At 42.7% G+C, this 19,042-nt stretch overlaps 1 protein-coding gene across 1 annotated transcript in view; it reads right to left on the reverse strand.

Annotated features, from left to right (window-relative positions):
- The window catches only part of LOC115458352 (protein INCA1-like), a 40,531-nt gene extending 25,699 nt beyond the window's left edge, over positions 1-14,832 (reverse strand). Inside the window, exons 1-3 of the mRNA XM_030188251.1 lie at positions 14,702-14,832; positions 2,589-2,711; positions 1,027-1,069 (exon numbers count right to left, since the gene is read on the reverse strand). Of these exons, the coding sequence (XP_030044111.1) occupies positions 1,027-1,069; positions 2,589-2,711; positions 14,702-14,745 (210 nt within the window). The 5' untranslated portion in view covers positions 14,746-14,832. The remainder of the gene's footprint in view (positions 1-1,026; positions 1,070-2,588; positions 2,712-14,701) is intronic.
- Between the last annotated feature and the right edge of the window lie 4,210 nt (positions 14,833-19,042).

Here is a 19,042-nt window from a genome sequence, read left to right on the forward strand (position 1 = left end):
GGCTCACACTTTCCACCACAGGAGTAACAGTTAGAGTGGGTTATGGACCTGGGTATCTTTTTCTACAGTGCACTGCATTGACCACCTGGAGTAGCAGCAAGCAGGCTACTCCAGGGACCTGCTTGCTGCTTTAATAGGACTGACCAGAACATCTGAAGCTGTCATAGAGGCTGGTATGTACTGTTTTTTGTTTAACAGCTTTGGGGGGTGGGAGGGGTGTCTTATTTTCAGGCTCAACATAAAAGTCTGATGGCCATATTCTGAAGTGTTTGGAGACATTTTCAACTGTAGGTCTTATGCCTGCATAAGCAGCATTACAATAGTCAAGTGTTCAGATAAAGCCTGAATTAATGTGTGCAAAGTTTTTTAATCAAAAAAATTGTCTAATAGTATGAAGTTGTTGAAGATTGAAAAATCCCTTTCTCATAACTGAAATGATGTGTTCTTGAAAAGATAACTGATAATCAATAACAATACCCAGGTACTTAAATGAGTCAACCACTGGAATTGGCAAACCAAACATCAGTATTGAAGCTGGATGCTAAGAGTGGCCAGAGATCCAGCTTGCAATGGTTTTATCAGGGTTTAAGACTAGTATCAGAATAGTATCTTGTTTGTGTAGGTACAAAACAAACTCATTTGAAAAAACTCGTAGAGAATCGGTGGTAAAGCTGTGGATTAGAACTAAGGCACGGGAAGATAAAGTGACTCATCTTGAGGTCACAAAAAGTAAAGAGGAGACCAAGGGACTCAAAAACGAGCCCCTTGATCTAGTAGAAATACAGAGATAAAAAGCATAATTTCACTGTTCGTCCAGGTAAATATCCCTGTGTAATCTTTTTATTAAATGACTCTTTAGACAAAGCAATATTGCTGTAGAATAAAGCTACTTTGATCCTCTCCATTTTAGATTGAAGCCTGATTTCAGCACCTGAGGTGTGCAGCTACAGGACTGTGGCATTTGCTCTATTATTCCTTGCTGCTTTAATTGTTAAGCATTCACTAAGTTAAAGCATAGAAACATACCAGCATGGGCGATGCTTCACCATACTCCTGCATCCAGTGGGTGCTGGAAAACAGAGTTCAAGAATGGGTTAGAAAGACATCCACCCTGTACAATAAAGAAATCAATTTAAAGGGAAACTATCCTACGAATGTAGCCAAAACAAATACTGGATTTTTACCTCTCCAGATCTCTAAGCATCAACTTTTGATTTGTAAAAAATAATACAAGAAACTCTACCACCTACATATTGCAAAGCTGGTGCCGTGATCGTTCACATGCAAGGTGGAATGTGGCGGTTCCTGTGTATAAATGATCACTGTGGGTAATGCCTGTGCATCTCTCTACTCTGAGATTTGCATCTAAAGTGTATCCATCACTTTCAGGCCTGCTCAATGACCTAGTGGCAGGGCTTCATGCTACTGTGCAGGAGTCTTGGGTTTGTGTTCTCCACCTTGTTCCTGCTCCTGGCAAGGGTTGGGATGCTGTGGAAGCAGAGATCACAGCCCTTGGGGATGAATGAGGGAATGCAAGCTATTGCCCAAGAGCAACACCTACTAGCTGACTCAAGAGCATGGAGGGACAGTACAGAACTACGATCTGTGTCTCTCAGCCAGAGCACAGTCTCTGTCCCTGTTAAAAAACGGGGGGGGGGGGGGGGGGGGGAGGGAATGAGTAGCTGCCAAGTGCAGGCTCACACCAGTATGATCTCACTAGAAGCTGGTTCTAATTTAGCTGCAAGCCCAAAGAAATATAAGAAAATAGCTTAAGAAAGGGTACTCTTTGGCTGAGGGTTGTCACTGCAATGACTAGGGACGAGATACAGAATAGGACAAAAAAATCTCCAGACCATTGTCGATGATGATGTCAAATCCTAATCCCTGTTCTGACTGATCTGAAAGCCCACAAATAGCAGGAACAAACTGGCATGTCCCGCCCCCTCCACCAACTATCAAAGATCCAGGGATAGCCCACCAGTTACTAGACTGGTCACCATAGTAGATTTGCCAACAGTTATTAGTTGATATCGTTTTTTAAAAATGTATTATCCATATTATGTACAATTCTGAACAGAGTACAGATTCACATAAGAGTGCTCTCTCATGGCATCAACTCCAGGGAAGACTCATGCTGAGATCAAGTTTACCTGGTTTGTGTTCTCTGCCTAGTCCTATCCTCTCTCAGATGTAGTATGTCTATGCTGGGTGTTCAGAGTAAACGGTGTGATATGTAAGGCTGCAGTTGAGCAAGTGGATGCTTTTAAAAGACGTTTAATGAAAGATCAAAGGGAATCAAAAACCAGGCTCCTTTCCCTGTCCCTGCTTCCACTCTCTGCAGAGCTATTGTTAAAAGCCACCCATGCATCAGACAGCATAGAGAATCTTGTTTTTTATGTATGTTTGTCTTGAATAGACTGTAAGCTCTATGGAGCAGGGACTGTTTCTCTTATATGTGTCTGTACAGTGCTATATATATCCCTTGTACTGCTTTAGAAACAAGTAATAGTAACAAGAGAGAGATGAGAATGGGAGAAGGCTATGCTATTCCACGGGCTGACATGCTATTTGCCCTGGTTCTTAGCTACCTAGGCTGCTGGCTGTGCGTGTCCCAGAACTCATGGCTATAGCCTGGCACATGTTGGCTGCTGAGAAAAGTAGCATCCATATCCCCAGTCACTGAGTGGTATCTGCTGACCATCCTTGATTGCCTGGTAGAGCAAGAAGAAGCAAAAATTCATACTCAGCACAAAAAAAATGAAACAGCATTTGAATCATGACCAGTGGCAGTTACATGAAAGCAAGATTTAGTTTTGAAATCATCGCAGGATAATACTTAATTTACAGACAAACCTTGAGTAAAAAGAAGTGTAAAATGCTTATGTCAGATTTCTTGTACATTCTGTGCAGCAAGAAAAATCTACAAACAGAAAACATAAGGTGATCTCTATTTTTTTATTTTTTTTTACTAATTTAATGCATTTTTAGCTAGCTTTTGGGAGCTAAAACTCCCTTCCTCAGATCTAAAAACATTGAGGGATCTGGAATGAACCAGGGACCCTTAGGACAAGCAGGATACGTGGAGGGACATTTTTGATATGATGTCTAAGTCAGATTTTGGACGTTTTGTGCTAAATGTCCAAAATCCGAATAGGAAATATGGCCATTTTTTAAACTGCAAAATGTCTGTCTTTTTTTTTTTTTCAAAAATACCTTTTGTAACAAGGTTTTTTTTTTTTTTTTGCTTTCGGCATTTTTATTTTCAGACCATTTTCGAAAAAAAACCAAACAAACCACCATACGCATGCAAAATGTAGAAAATCAAGCCAATGGGATGTAGGAAGGGCCAGTCACCCTGGCAGACTGGTCCCCCAGACATCCCAGGAGAGCAGTGGGGCACCCTAGGGGGCACTGCTGTGGACTTCATATAAATGCTCCCAGGTACACATCTCACTGCTGCGCCCTTATCTTGTTTGCTGAGACCCCCAAAACCCATCCGAAACCCACTGCCCCCAAATGTACACCACTACAATAGCCCTTATGGGTGAAGGGGGCACCTATATGTGGGTGCAGTAAGTTTCTGGTGAGTTTTGGAAAGCTCACAGTTTCCACCACACATGTAACAGGTAGGGGGCGGTATGGGCCTGGGTCCACCTGTCAACAGTGCACTGCACCCACGACTACACTATTCTGGAGACCTGCCTGCTGCTCCAATGGACCTGGCTATAACATCTGAGGCTGTCATAGAGGCTTGTGAGTACTATTTTTATTCACTTTTTTTTGTGGGGGGGTCATCCCTTATTCCTCCAGTGGTCATTTGCTCATTTAGGGCACCTTTTTATGCCTTATTCGTTACAAAAACAGGTCCAGACCAAAATGTTGAAGTTTTTGCCCTAGACGTTTTTGTTTTATTATGGCTGTAAAACGTCCACATGTTAGGCACACCCTAAGCCCATTTAAGCTCCTTGTGACTCTGGGCAAGTCCATTGTCTCAGGTACAAAAATTTAGACTGTGAGTCCTCTAGGGACAGCGAAAGTACTTGCATATAATATGTACAGCGTTGTGTATGTCTAGTAGTGTTATAGAAATGATTAGTAGTAGTAGTACTTTGAAACTCTCCTGACATGCCCTCTTCTGATTTGGATGCATTGCAGATGACATGCATAGATAAATGTTTGCAAAATAGGTTTTTAAAATATCAATTTGGATATTTTGAGAAGAAATCTGTCCAAATGGTGCTTTATGACACTTTTTGGACATTTTTCTCTTTTGAAAATGAGCCCCAAAGTGATGCACAGAAGGAGAAAGAATCCAAAGTATAGCTAAATGAAGCTAGGTTCCACATTTGGAGAGTCATCACCCAGGAAAAGGATCTAGGTGTCATTATGGACAACACACTGAAAACTTCTGCTCAACGTCAGGTGGTGGCCAAAAAAGCAAACAGAATGTTAGGAATTATTAGACAAGGAATGGAGAATAAAACAAATATCATAATACCTCTGTATCACTTCATCGTTTGATTGCACCTTGAGTATCATGTGCAATTCTGGTTGCCACATCTCAAAAAAAAAGATATTGCAGAATTAGACATGGTACAGAGAAGGGCAACCAAAATGATTAAACGGCTGGAATGTGACTCCTATGAGGAAAGGCTAGGGAGGTTGGGGCACTTCAGTTCAGAGCAGAGATTGCTGAGAGGAAATGTCTATACAATTCTGAGTGGAACAGGTCAAAACAAATCCATTGTTTATTTAAAAAAAAAATACAAAGACTAGGGGACATGCCATGGAGTTAGTAAGTAGTATATTTAACACAAAACAAATAATTAAGCTCTTGAATTCATTGCCCAGGAACACTGAAAAGCAGTTAGCATAGCTGATTAAAAAAAAAGGTTTAGACAAATTCCTTGGAAAAAAAAGTCCATAAGCTGAGTAAAGCCAACAATATCCAGATCCTCTACCATATCACTGACCCTTCCAACTTAAGAAACCACACCTTGATCCTGCTCTCTCGTCCAGCTTTTGCCTGCTTTCTAATCTCCCTTTTTTTTTTCGCCAAGATCCTTGAAAAACTGGTACTATTTTAGCTTTCTCAACATATTGAACAGAGTAACATTTTTCATCCATATCAATCTGGCTTTAGGCCAAATCACAGCACTGAAACCATCCTCCTCATTATGTATGATTCTATCTGTACTGCCTTGGATCGCCATTCCTCAGTCATTATTGTCTCCCTTGACCTCTCTTCTGCCTTTAGTCTAGTGGGCCACTCTGTCCTAGTTCATTGTCTCCAATCTTTCGGTATTGCTGGCACAGTTCTTTAGTGGTTTCCAGCTACCTCACTGACTGCACTTAACAGCTCACCTTCAATCGCACCTCAGTTCCTCCCCTTCCTCTTCACTCTGGGGTCCCTGAAAGTTCTATCCTTGCCCCTACCCTCTTCAATACCTACTTTGCCCCTCTTCTCACGATTATTCAAGACTACTCCTGCATACCGTTCTGCTACACAAATGATATTCAGTTCTGTGTCATGTCTCTGATCCTTCTGCCATTTCCCGTCTTAACAATTGTCTGTCCCACGTTTCTTGCTGTCTGAACAGCAATCTTCTCTTTCTTAACTCAACTAAATGTGAATCCATTCTGTTCTCCCCCCTCTCCTTCTGTTGACGGTCACATGTACACTACAAAGATTCCATGAAATTTCTAGGCATCATCTTTCATTCATAGCTCACCTTCAAACTACAAATAGATTTAGTTATTTGTTCCTCCTTCTTTGCCCTCCATCGTCTCCATGTCATCCATCCATCCACTCATTCATTTCTTCCTCACATTAGCACCCTCTTATTCTGGCACTTGTCATGTCCTGCCTTGACTACTGCAACTCACTCTACTCTGGTCTCCCCTTTTACACCATTAAATGCCTCCATCTCATTCAGTCAACCGCTGTTATTACACAATGCCAGCTGTTTAGATCATGCCAACCCCCTCCTCAGTTCTGAACACTGGTTTCCTGTCAATGCTCGTGTCAAATACAAAATTCTTTTACTTGTCCACAAATCCCACCATCATCCCCTCCTACCTTAACTCCCTTATCATTCCCTACACCCTCCTCCGCTGTCTTTGCTCTGCTTACCGGAACCTACATACATTCCCCCTACACTCTGCTTTTCATCTTAAAATTTCAAAGAACTCTGCCTTTAGATATATTGGACCCTAACTCTGGAACGATCTGCCCCCACATCAGAAACCAACCAACCATTATTTCATTAAAGAAACTGATCAAGACTCACCCTTTCTCAGAATCTTTTCCCTTCATTATTACCTAGTTCTATGCTTCTCTTCCGTTTCTCCTCGTATATTTTCCTTCTTTTTTTTATTTGTAATCATTATAAATAAAAGAAAATAAAACATAGAAAGGAAAATAAGACAATACCATTTTTTTATTGGACTAACTTAATACATTTTTTGATTAGCTTTCAAAGGTAATCCTTCTTCATCAGATCGGAAATAAGCAAATGTTGATAAATAACAGTTGATAAATGTTGATAAAAAAACATTGCAGTCTCACAGGATAAGGGTGAGGTGGGTTAGGTGAGAGACAAGGAGAGCTGGGTGGATGAGGGACAGGGAGATATGCATGGTGATAAGAGGGTGACAAAGCAGAATTTTATGGGTTATAATGGGCTAGAAAACCCAGATCTTTGTTAAGTCCTGTCTGGTGGGTATCAAAATATTTAATCATTCTGACTTCAAAGGTCTTACGTTCCTGGATTGTCTTAAAGTTTCCTTTATTTGCAGACCGCTGAAGTGCCTATGTGTGGTACATCAAATGCCATAAAACAAAACAAAAAAGTCACTAACATCTCTGAACAAGTGCCTTGCACAAGTCTCCCAATGGCTGAAGGACAATCTTCTCTTTCTCAATTCTTCTAAATACAAATATATTCTCTTCCCTAATCCGTGCAACTCCCTGTCCAGCTGTCTAAATCTCAACAGAAATCTTCCCTTCAATGATTCAATACTTTTCTCCTAGCACTTATCTTTACTCTATGCATTCCCTTAAAAACGTCTACAACTTGTTCAATCAACCACCATCAAACTCTTTCACAACTCCTGACATTTTGACCATGTACATCTGCTCCACTCAGAACACTAGCTTCCAGTCTCCATCCACATTAAAATTTAAGGTTCTTCTCATGGTCCACAAGTGCCGCTCTCCCTCTGCGCCATCCTACATTAACAACCTGCTCATTCCCTACATCAACTCCCGTTCTCTCCAGTCAGCCTCCAGAAATTTACTCACCCTCCCTTCACTCTCAGCTCTAAATGAGTATTTCTCAAGAAACTGCATTTATTTTTATATAGGACCTAAACTTTGAAACACACTTCCCTCACATGTCAAATTTCAACCCTCCATTCATCTATTCAAGAAGCTCCTCAAAACCCATCTTTTCTCAAAGGTTTTTGGCACCTCGCTACCGTAGGTTTCCTCTTTCTCTCTCCTTCTATCTCCCCTACCTCTGCTTCTACCCCCCATTTCTCTTTTACTTTTAGTGTTACTTGTAAACCACATATATCAAGCCCCAAAAAATCAAATCAATCACAGCTGGTTCTAGTTGTTGATGTCAGCCCCATCCTGTTAGGGTCAAAGGAAACTGGAAGACTGGGCATCCAAATGGCAGGTGACATTTAATGTGGACAAATGCAAAGTGATGCACATTGGAAAGAATGATCTAAATCATAGTTACTTGATGCTAGGATCCACCTTGGGGGTCAGAACTCAAGAAAAAGATCTAGGTGTTGTCGTAGATAATACACTGAAATCTACTCTGTGTGCAGCGGTGGCCAAAAAAGCAAACAAGATGCTAGAAATTATTAGGAAAGGGATGGTAAATAAGACCAAAAATACTATAATGCCTTTGTGTCACTCCGTGGTGCAACCTCACCTTGAGTACTGCGTTCAGTTCTGGTCACTGTATCTCACAAAAGATGTGGAGGGGCATAATCAAAAGGGATGCCCAAGTTTTGTTCAGGACGTCCTCGCAAAACGTCCCGATGGAGGGGTGGGGAAACCCGTATTATCGAAACAAGATGGACGTCCATCTTTCGTTTCGATAATACGGTCGGGAACAGCCCAAATCTTGAAATTTTGGTTGTCCTTAGAGACGGTCGTCCCTAGACTTAGTCGTTTCTGATTTTTGGCGATAATGGAAACCAAGGACGCCCATCTCAGAAATGACCAAATGCAAGCCCTTTGGTCGTGGGAGGAGCCAGCATTTGTAGTGCACTGGTTCCCCTCACATGCCAGGACACCAACTGGGCACACTAGGGGGCACTGCAGTGGACTTCATAAAATGCTCCCAGGAATATAGCTCCCTTACCTTGTCTGCTGAGCCCCCCAACCCCCCCTCCCCCAATACCCACTACTGTACACCACTACCATAGCCCTTATAAGTGAAGGGGGCACCTAGATGTGGGTACAGTGGGTTTTGGAGGGCTCACTGTTTCCTCCACAAACGTAACAGGTAGGGGGGGATGGGCCTGGATCCGCCTGTCTGAAGTGCACTGCACCCACTAAAACTGCTCCAGGGACCTGCATACTGCTGTCATGGACTTGAGTATGACATCTGAGGCTGGCTTAGAGGCTGGCAAAAAAATATTTTGAAAGATGTTTTTTTGAGGGTGGGAGGGGATTAGTGACCACTGGGGGAGTAAGGGGAGGTCATCCCCGATTCTCTCCGGTGGTCATCTGGTCATTTCGGCCACCTTTTTGTGCCTTGGTCATAAGAAAAACAGGACCAGGTAAAGTCGTCCAAGTGCTCGTCAGAGACGCCCTTTTTTATTCCATTACGGGTCGAGGACGTCCATGTGTTAGGCATGCCCAAGTCCCGCCTTCGCTACGCCTCCAATACACCCCCCTTGAACTTTGGCCATCCCTGCGACGGAAAGCAGTTGGGGATGTCCAAAATCAGCTTTCCATTATACCGATTTGGACGACCCTGGGAGAAGGACGCCCATCTTCCGATTTGTGTCAAAAGATGGGCGTCCTTCTCTTTCGAAAATGAGCCTGATAGTGAAATTAGTAAAGGTTCAAAGAAGAGTGACCAAAATGATAACGGGGATGGAAAGGCTAAAGAGGTTAGGGCTCTTCAGCTTGGAAGAGAGACGGATGAAGGGAGACATGATTGAGATCTACAAAACCCTGAGTGGTGTAGAATGAGTAGGGGGACACTCAATGAAATTACATGGAAATAATTTAAAACAAATAGGTGGAAATATTTTTTCACTCAATGAATAGGTAAGCTTTGGAACTCTTTGCAGTGGATGCGGTAATAGCAGTTCGCGTATCTGGGTTTAAAAAGGTTTGGAAAAGTTCCTGGAGGCAAAGTCCATAACCTATTGAGATAGACATGGGGAAGCTACTGCTTGCCCTAGGCTCGGTAGCATGGAATGTTGCCACTGTTTGGGTTTCTGCCAGGTATTTGTGACCTGGCTTGGCCACTATTGGAAACAAGATATTGGCTAGATGGACATTGATCTGACCCAGTATGGCTTTTCTTATGTTCTCATGTTCTTAAAGGAAACAAAATGTTATGCAGACTTTAAGGGCTTTAATCTGCTCCAAGTAAAAAGCCAAGAACATAAGAATAGTCATACTGGGTCAGACCAATGGTCCATCTAGCTCGGTATCCTGCTTCCAACAGTAGACAATCCAGGTCACAAGTATCTGGCAGAAACCCAATTAGTAACTGAACTAGGCCCTGCTGTGCCTTCTAGAGGCTGTTAATGCTGTATGCTGTAAACACTTCCCACGCCGCTTGGCTGTGCTTCATCTTTCCCAGACCTGGGCCCAACTCCACACCAGGTTTACTAGGTAACTCTGGATACTTGGCAGTTCAAACAATATCAAACCAGTCGGAAATTTCCTGTATTTCATTAGGAATAGTCTGTTCCCTGTGGCTACATGCCTCCCCGGCCTTAGTACAGAGTTCCAGCACTCTTATAGCTTCAACTCAGCAACAAAAAAGGAAAACAAAAAAACAAGCTCTTTTCCAACAGGTATTAACCCAGCCCTGAATCCCACAGTCGAAATCCTTTCCTCCCCGAGTTCACCAAGTCCACTAATCCTTGGGCAAAAGTTCCAGCACTTTCCCCGGCAAAAAGGTTTCCAAAGTCCATTCAGCAAAAAGCTCCAAAATTCTTTCACCCAAAAGTTCCCCAAAGTTAATTCAGTCAAAAATGTTCTGCTGCGTACTTCACACACCCCCTTGCAAACCCTCACCTCACAGCAACCTGAGGAAAGGGGACCCCCTCCCATTCATACCATCCACTAACTCCTGGTATCTTCCCCAAGGGTCATGTTTGAGCCCAGGGCCAGGTGGAAGCTACTTCCACAGGGAACCCACTCAGACACTTCTCTGGGCTTTTCTCTCAATTAATTGAATTAACCAGTTCATTAAGGTTGCTAACAGGCCCTGAGATTACCCCTTTCCCACCCGGGCTAAGGCAGAAATATTCATGGCCTCTACCTGCATTCCTTCACCAACCTCTTTGGCCTCGGTAATCACCTCCTTAGGCATTAATTCCATAGGCTAAGTCTGTCTCTCCCCAGCTGCTCCCATCTTTATTATAAGCCTGCTCAAAAGCCTCCTCCTCCTTCCCCCTGGGAGTTGTAGTCTGGTTCATCTTCTCTAAAGGAGTCTAGTGGCCTCCTCTGGGAATCAGAAGCATTGCAGTGCTGGTTAGCCTTTCTAGAGGGTTCAGGTGATCCTTCCCGAGGATGCTGGGATCGGTAGTCCCTCCATTGTTCCCACCCCCGGCTGCCTCTCCAGTGCCCCGGTCCGGAGTTCCAGTTCCTGGATCTGCTTAACCCCTCACAAGTGTCACAATGCTGTGGCTCAAGTTTTAGAAACTATGAGGAAAAGGGTAGGGAGACTAGTTAATAAAGTTTGTTTTAAATTCTAAATGTGTGCAGAACCACCTTACTGTTGAAGAAATTAGTATAAGGTGGACTAGTTACTAGAACTTGGAACTCACCCACTTTGAGTGCTGAATTCATTACCTTTAGCTATCCACACTGAACAATCATTGAAGCAATTCAAAATTGCCTTGAAGACCTGGCTCTTTACACTTGCATTCAACCCCACCTAAGGGGGATGTGGTGCCAGTCTGCTGGGTTAGTCACTCTGTTATCCCTTTTTCTTACCCTGCGGTTCCACTTTGATTTCCTCTTTCAGGACTTACCTGCCACCCTGGTCTCTTTCCTGTAGGATTATTCTTGTGTGCATGTGATTTTCTTCCCTATCACTGCCTGTGCTTTCCTGTCAAGATATCTAGAGTTCCTTTCCTTTTCCAATGAGTTTACTTGTAAACTCCTTTGGCATTATGTAAAGAAAGGCAGTATAGCAAATCCAAATAAACATCATTCCTGATGCTGACAGGTTGACCACAATACTCTCAGTGGGCAATTTGGTAGTGTTTCGAATAGATGCAGATGGTACCTTAGCTAGACAATCTTTAGAACCCCAGTGATTTGCAAAAATGCATTGTTTCCCTCCTACTGGAAGGTTGGTTGGTACACATACTCAAATATTGGCTATGTTCTCCTGGAGGCAGTCAAAAATCCAATCCTGGCTGTAGCTGCAGAGCTGATTGGGTCTTCTGGGCCTCTGCTGTCTGGGATGAGAGAAGACCCTGTCTATGCTGGGGACAGAGGGAGGAGAATACATATGCTTTTGCAAGTAATAGAACCTCCTTTATCCTCCACTCTGCTACCGCCTGGAAGAGAAGGTCGTGTCACAAATGGGTCAGGAGAGGGTCTTAAGGATGTCACTGTGCTGCTTGATGGGGGTAGCAGCCTCCTGAACCCTATTTCTGAAGAGATTTTCTCCATGGTATAGCCTATCAGCAAGCTTTTCCTACGCAATACAACTTAGGTATGAAGCCCCAGAACCATGTGAGTCTCCTGGCACCAATACTCATATTAGAAGTTCTCTGCTGTTTTGAAAATATCAGAAGTCACTTGGACTGTAAGTTTTATGCTCTCCTTTCCTTTGCCCACCAGTGAATAATGAAGCTGCTCGGTCTTCTCTTGTGGGAGAGTGTCTGCAAACTCCTGAATACTGCACACAATGTTTCATAAGTATGTAAGAGAGCTTGTATGAAACTATGCAAAAAATGGGCACAACAGAAGAATGGATACAGCTGGGGAAAATTCTGGGAGGAGATGAAGGGGAATAGATATAGCCGCTTATAGGTGGGTAGGGAAGGGAAGTTGGACTGTGGAAGGTGCAAAGAGAGAGGGGAGAAGGGAGGAGAGGGGGGGAGGAGGGTGAGGGGGAAAAATGGATATAAAAATAGATGTTGACATAGTTTGTATGTTGATGATTTTGAAAATGTTCAAGAGACTATGAGGTGTATTTTCAAAGCACTTAGACTTACAAAGTTCCATAGGTTACTATGGAACTTTGTAAGTCTAAGTGCTTTGAAAATGAGCCCCTAAGTCTCCCTGTGATTGTTATTTTGACTGTACAATAAAAAATTTTAAATAAAAAAAAAATATGAGCACAACATTCTGCAAAAAAATATCCTCTCAAAAGATTCCAATGTCTGAGCTTCTCTCCCTGAAGCAACTGAGGAGTGAGTCTTGGAACTTTTGGCCCTGTTAAGAGTGAATTTGACCACTATGAAATGGTAAGGAAGCTCTTGCTTCTTGAATTCAGGAGCCTTCTACACTCTATACATAATCAATCTTCTTATTTATAGGCGCAACAAAGGTGGTGGGGGGGGGGGGCGGATCAACTATATTCTCATCTGTACGCCCTTGGATTCTGTGAACAGGCACTGTCAAGTTTCCTTGGAGAGGGGGAACTGGAAGATGTCCACCAGTATTTCTGCCCTGGATTTCTCCTCTGTCTCTAACTTAAAGAAACAGCCTCAACTATTTCCCGCACAAAATTAATTAATTTGAAATCCTGAGGAAGGGCTTTTATTTATATATTCTTCTTTTACTTGGTAAAAACAGATCTGACTGATAAATCTTCCTAAAATACCCTATATATAGAGTTATATTACTAGTGACTTTTGCCTTTGATTTAGATAGGAACAATGTTTTGAAATTGTATTTCCGCTACATGGCGGATAGTTTTTTGGGTTCAAAGATAAATATATTTCCTGATATATCAAGGGAATCGCAGACTAGGAGGTGTGAACTCTTGGCTTTTAAGCCAAGAATCATTGTCCTAGGTGGGACCTTCCTAGAGCGATTCCCTTGTAAGTGTTTTATTTCCTTATTACTTATTTGTTGAACCCAATAAATTACAAGAGTTTGTGGAGTTAAAAGAACAGATGAAGAACCCTCTGCAGCAATTTCCTTTAGTTACCACCGTACTGGCTGCAATTACTGATTAACCTTCCTCCCTCAGAAAATATGAATTTGTAAGATTAACCACTTGGTGTTTTTCTTATTTTCTTTGAGATTGTTTTCCTGATCTTGGATCCCCCAATTGTGGACAATTGTATATATTGTTGAGAGAAAATGTTTTTTCTTTTTCCTTATATTAATTTCTGTTTTCCTTACATTAACGTGATAAATGTGAATGTAATTAAGTAAAATGATAAATAAAAAAAACCGGATCTGACAGTAAGTAGTTACTAATCTGGAGAAGCTCTCCCATGTGGAATCAGTTGGTGACACCATCAATGCTGTGCGAACTTGTATCTTTCTGTCCACAGAAAACACCTGCTAAGGGTAAGTAACTTGGTTTTAGAGAATCCAAGACTAGAGATTGACAGATCCAGGAATCCTAGTTCAGAGATGATCGGAGACCTTTGGACCAGAATATTTGGCCCTAGAGTCTGGGGTCTGAAAGGTCGCTGACCTAGGGAGTCCAGGGTGTGAATCTCTCATGTCCTGAGTCCTGAATTCAAATTCCCAGAACAGAGATTTCTAGACACTGAACATTCAACTTCTGTGGTTAGAGATGTAGTTTAAATTTCTTTCCCTCCAACTGTGTAGGTAAATTCAGCATTAAAAACATAGTTAAACTGAACTTTTATCCCATCTTATTTACGTTATCAGTATACTAGTTTTGGAACAGTTTTTAGTACACTAAATCTAAAATTAGTATGCAAAAAGGTGGTGTGAACATGTGAGTTACTGATAGCACTCTTTATTACATTGCTTCCTTAAATACAATTTTTCCCTCATTCATGAAGGCACCTAGTTATTAATTTTCTGGCTACTTTATCAAAGCATCCGCAGAATTAGGAATATGTTGAACCAGGAGCAAAATAAATGTTATAAACTACAAATCATTTCATATGTCTTTTTGGACACGTCCTCGTTTAAAAACAAGATTGAAATATCTCTTAAGAAAGTATCCTTGGAGCTTCAGAAATTTCCCCGAGGGCTACTATATATTTTCAGCAATTTCATGATTTGATTTCAGCTAGAGATATGGATCCATGTAATGGACTCAAATGAAAACTATTCCCCAATTCTAGATCCTTGCATATTTCTAGTCATGAAATTCTGTGGATTCCAGCGTCACAACTCTGTGCTCTCAGCGCCGAGTTATTCAATTAAATTGATGGTAACAGTGATACTGGAGCACGTGTCTGCAAGTGTCACAGTTCCGGTTCATACTACAGTCAGGAAGAGCGCAAGAGAGACAAAAACATAATCACACACTTAGCTTACTTAGCAAATGGAATAAAGCTTCTGCTGGTTCCTTCCTCTTCCATATGCGACCGACTGATTAATGGCAGAAGCCCTTTTTTCTGGTACCAAACAGCAACAATTGCCTTGAGGTCAAGCTTCAGATTCTGCTTATTCCTGCAAGATTTTTGTAAAATATTTTATTGAGTTTGTATATATACATAATCAGATAGGAAACATAACACATGATATACTGTAACTCTTCAGTACAACTACTAAGATCTTAGATCTCCAACAATTCCAACACAAGAGCAACTCCCCCCTTACCCCCTCCAAGAGAATCGAAACAGATTAGATGTAAAATGAAAAAATATAATCAGAGACGACACCAAGCTTGCCAAAAACACATTCAATGACTATTCTATCACCCCTAATACAGCATGTCTCCACTGCCGAAAGGGTTCCCACACTTTTTTGAAAGCTCCCAGCCAATTTCAGCAGAGGGCTGTTTACTTTGACCTTAAATAAACAAATTACAATTTATCTATTCCCATTGCCCTGTTCAGTACAGCTGACTGCTTCCAAGCCTCAGCTAGAACCAAATGACCATATGGGCTATTAACTGTCTTGTTCTGGCTGGCACCACTGGAGATCCCATATCCTGCAGAGTACTCTAGTTGTTTTGGATAATAGATCCCTGTAATATCAGTAGCAAGGCCAAAAACCATTTCCAAAATATTTGCGCCTGGGGACAAGTCCACCAGATATGGTAGAATGTGCTGCATTCCCCCCAGTTTCGCCAGCGTATGCTGGTGATACTCCCAAAACATATGGGCCAGACGTGCAGGAGTGAGATACCCATTGTACAACCTCTTATAACCATTCTGCACCGGATTACTAGTGATGGAAACTTTTAAAACAGAGAAGGTCATATCCCAAGTTTTTGGATCAAAACATTTCCCTACATTCTTTCCCCACTCTGCTAAATATTTTACGGGAGGGTAAATGGTACAATCAAAGTGGTTTACATATATTATATGCAGGTACTTTTTCTGCCCCTAGTGGTCTCACAATCTATGTTTGTACCTGGGACAATGGAGGGTTAAGGGCCCCTTTTACCAAGCTGCGGCAAAAGGGGGCCTGCACTGGCACGTGCCGAGGCCCCCTTTTACTGCAGTAGGTCAAAGGGAAGTCTATCTTTCCTACAGGAAATGGCCATGCGACAAGTAGAACACTTGCTGCGTGGCCATTTCGGGGGGGGGGGGGGGGGGGAGCCCTTACTGCCACCCATTGAGGGCTCCTGTCCTAACCCGGTAGTAACCGGGCATCGCACAGCACTGCCCAATTACTGCCGGGTACACTCCGGTGCTACAAAAATACACATATTTTTGAACCACCAGATATGATGGCGCACTAGGGGTGAGAAGTACTGCTGGGCTGCTGAGGTAGCATGGTGGTACTTCCTGTTTAGTGAGTGGTAAGCCCACGTTGGGCTTACTGCCATTTAGTAAAAGGGGCCTTAAGTGACTTGCCCAGGGTCACAAGCAGCTGCAGTGGGAATCAAACCCAGTTCCCCAGGTTCTCAGCCCACTGCACTAACCAACTTTTGAAAATGACTGGGGGTGATGAACTCATGACTCACAACAAATTTCCTCTCAACCAGCAAAGGGGGGGGGGGGGGGGGGGAAGGAAAAACAAGGTACATCTACTAGTGAGTGACCAGCCTGTGTCAAGAGCAGGGCAGGTAATGTGAACATGGGGAAGATTCATGTGGCCAAATCAAAAGCTAAGATAAATAGTAGTAGTAGAAGTAGTCTTATGAGTCTCTCCTCATTCCCATCTTGTGCATACTCTCAATCTCTCTCTCTTTCTCCTTCAATCCTCCCCCCACCATTCAAGCCATCCAAGGCACTTTTTGCCCCAACTAGTCCCTCTCTCTTCTCAACCCATCTACAACCACATTCTCTTTTTCACCTTTTTTTTAAACTTTCCCCTAATTTCTTCTTCCTCCTCTCCCCCCCCCCCCCCCACTCCCCCTGCACTTTTTAATTTTTCTCATCCTCCACAGGTATAATCTGATTTTCTATATTTGGGAACAGAGAGATTAATAGCTCTCTGCCTGCCTAATTCCCTACATCTTTTTAGCCTGCTCTGCTTCTCATTTCCCTTTGGCCCAGTCTTCTACTTCCTTCCGCTTCCCCATCCCCAGCAAGCTCCAATGTACTTCTCCCTAGGAAGTTGCCATTCCATGTACGTTTGGCTCAGCCATCCCTTCAGTACTTCCCATATCTCACTCTCTACAGGTGAAACTTGCTTTCATTGGTAGGTTTAACTCATCTTCAATTTGTGACTCTCCCTCCCCCACAGGGTAGGATCAATTCCCTGCTCTGCTCTCCCTGACCTCAGGCACATCCCTGTTTTCTGAGACTGGCCCTGCTTCCCCATTCCCTGCACTACAGTACTTCTCTTGGTACTCACAGATTACAGGGCAATGGCCATCCCACCTGCAGAGTCCACATTAGATCTTTTAGAACAGTGTTTCCCAACTCCGGTCCTGGAGTACCCCTTGCCAGTCAGGTTTTCAGGATATCCACAATAAATATGCGTGAAAGAGATTCGCATATAATGGAGGCAGTATATGCATACACTGCCTTCATTATATGCAAATCAGCCCAATCATGTATCATAGCTGCCACCCAGTAATACTTGGCCTTGATCAGTTGTGGGGAGTAGCTGATAATTTTCAAATTTATGGCTATCCTCTTTCACTACTTTTTCTTGATTTTCTTTTCCGCGTATCACCCCTTCTGCCACTTCCATTCCTCTCTCTTCACTAGTTAGTGCTTCTTCCCTCCAACCTGATTCTCTTTTCTCAGCTTCTCTCCCCTGCCATCCCCATCCTCACTAATCCAGCAAAGTCTCTGTCACACTCCTCTTCATCTTTCTGCTTCTTTTTCTCCAGCCAACCCCTCACCCACTTCTTTATATCACATCTCATGGCATCACTCTCCCAGTTTGCTTTCATTTCAGCTCAATTCTCCCTTTCATAGCCCAAGTCTCTTCTCTTAGCCTTTCTTCCCTTCACAAACTGTTTTCTAGCAATCAGAGCCTATGTCTACCCTCCCCATCCCTCAGCACCACTATCGGACTCTGAGTCTTCTCCATCCAATTCTCAGTTCTTTTCCTCCTTTTGGTTACTCCCCAGGCCCTCAAAGCAGTATATCTTCTAGCCAGTATCTTCTTTTACAGTTAGCCTCCCCTCTAGCAGTTCTTCACCCAGCAGCTCTCTCAAACTCCTCATAGGCCCTCTGAACCTCTCTCTCAATACCTTTCTTTGCCCTTGGGCCCCTGTCACAGCACTTCTCCTCCTCTCTATGACAGACCAACCAAAGGCAGGAAGCCTGTCTCTCTGTCCTACACCGACAGCTGCTTTTCTCTGCTCCCTGCTGTTAACACATTGGTCAGATATTCTTTAGCCAGCCAATAAGCTGCAGGAGAAGGAGGGCGCAGTAGCTGAGGAGAAACCAACTAAGTTAGATTGAGACAGGACAAGGAGGTTAGATTGAAAACAGGAGACAGTATAAAGGCTATCTAGCCCAAGGAGGTTCAATGAACAGGAGATGAAGTGAACCCATAGTCCATTATATGAGCTGATGCCAGTAGGCGGAGCTTCCAATCAGTAGGCAGCTCAACACCATTTTAGTTCACCCAAAACAATAGCCAAGGCTATTGGAAACAATAGCCAAAGATTATTAGAAATAAGGGACTGCCTATACATGGCCCATCTGTAAAAACTCTAAACCTGTTCCAGATGGATAGGCAGTGCCTTAAAGGTCGAGGACAAAATAAAAAATAATAAATATTTTGTTTCATGCAGATCTATAAGCCCCTAATGCAGTCCATTGTTTTTCTTATATTTTGTTCTTGTACTGCCAAAACTGAAAACTTTTATCTCTGCTATCTGGTTGAAAATAAAAGGAGCTCATTGTGAACACTATTTACCCTAAAAGATTGTTATGTGGTTGTACATGAGGAATTGTGATATTGAAAAAGTAAGTGCATGTTTGTGTTCCTAGTCATGCATCCAAAGATTACGTAGAGGTGTATTTTCATAGCACTTAGACTTACAAAGTTATATGGAGGCATAATTTCAAAGGGCCTCATTTACTAAGACACGCTAGTGTTTTTAGCACATCCTAATATTTAGGGAGCGCTAAATGTTAGTGACGTCCATAGGAATATATGGATGACTATAGTGAACCCTAAATAGTGTGCGCTAAAAACGCTACCACGCCTTAGTAAAAGACCCCCTCAGACTTACAAAGTTCCACAGTAACCTATGGAACTATGTAAGTCTGTGCTTTGAAAATGAGCCCCATAGTA

Source organism: Microcaecilia unicolor, chromosome 14 (genome assembly GCF_901765095.1).
Source record: "Microcaecilia unicolor chromosome 14, aMicUni1.1, whole genome shotgun sequence".
Classification (NCBI taxonomy): domain Eukaryota; kingdom Metazoa; phylum Chordata; class Amphibia; order Gymnophiona; family Siphonopidae; genus Microcaecilia; species Microcaecilia unicolor.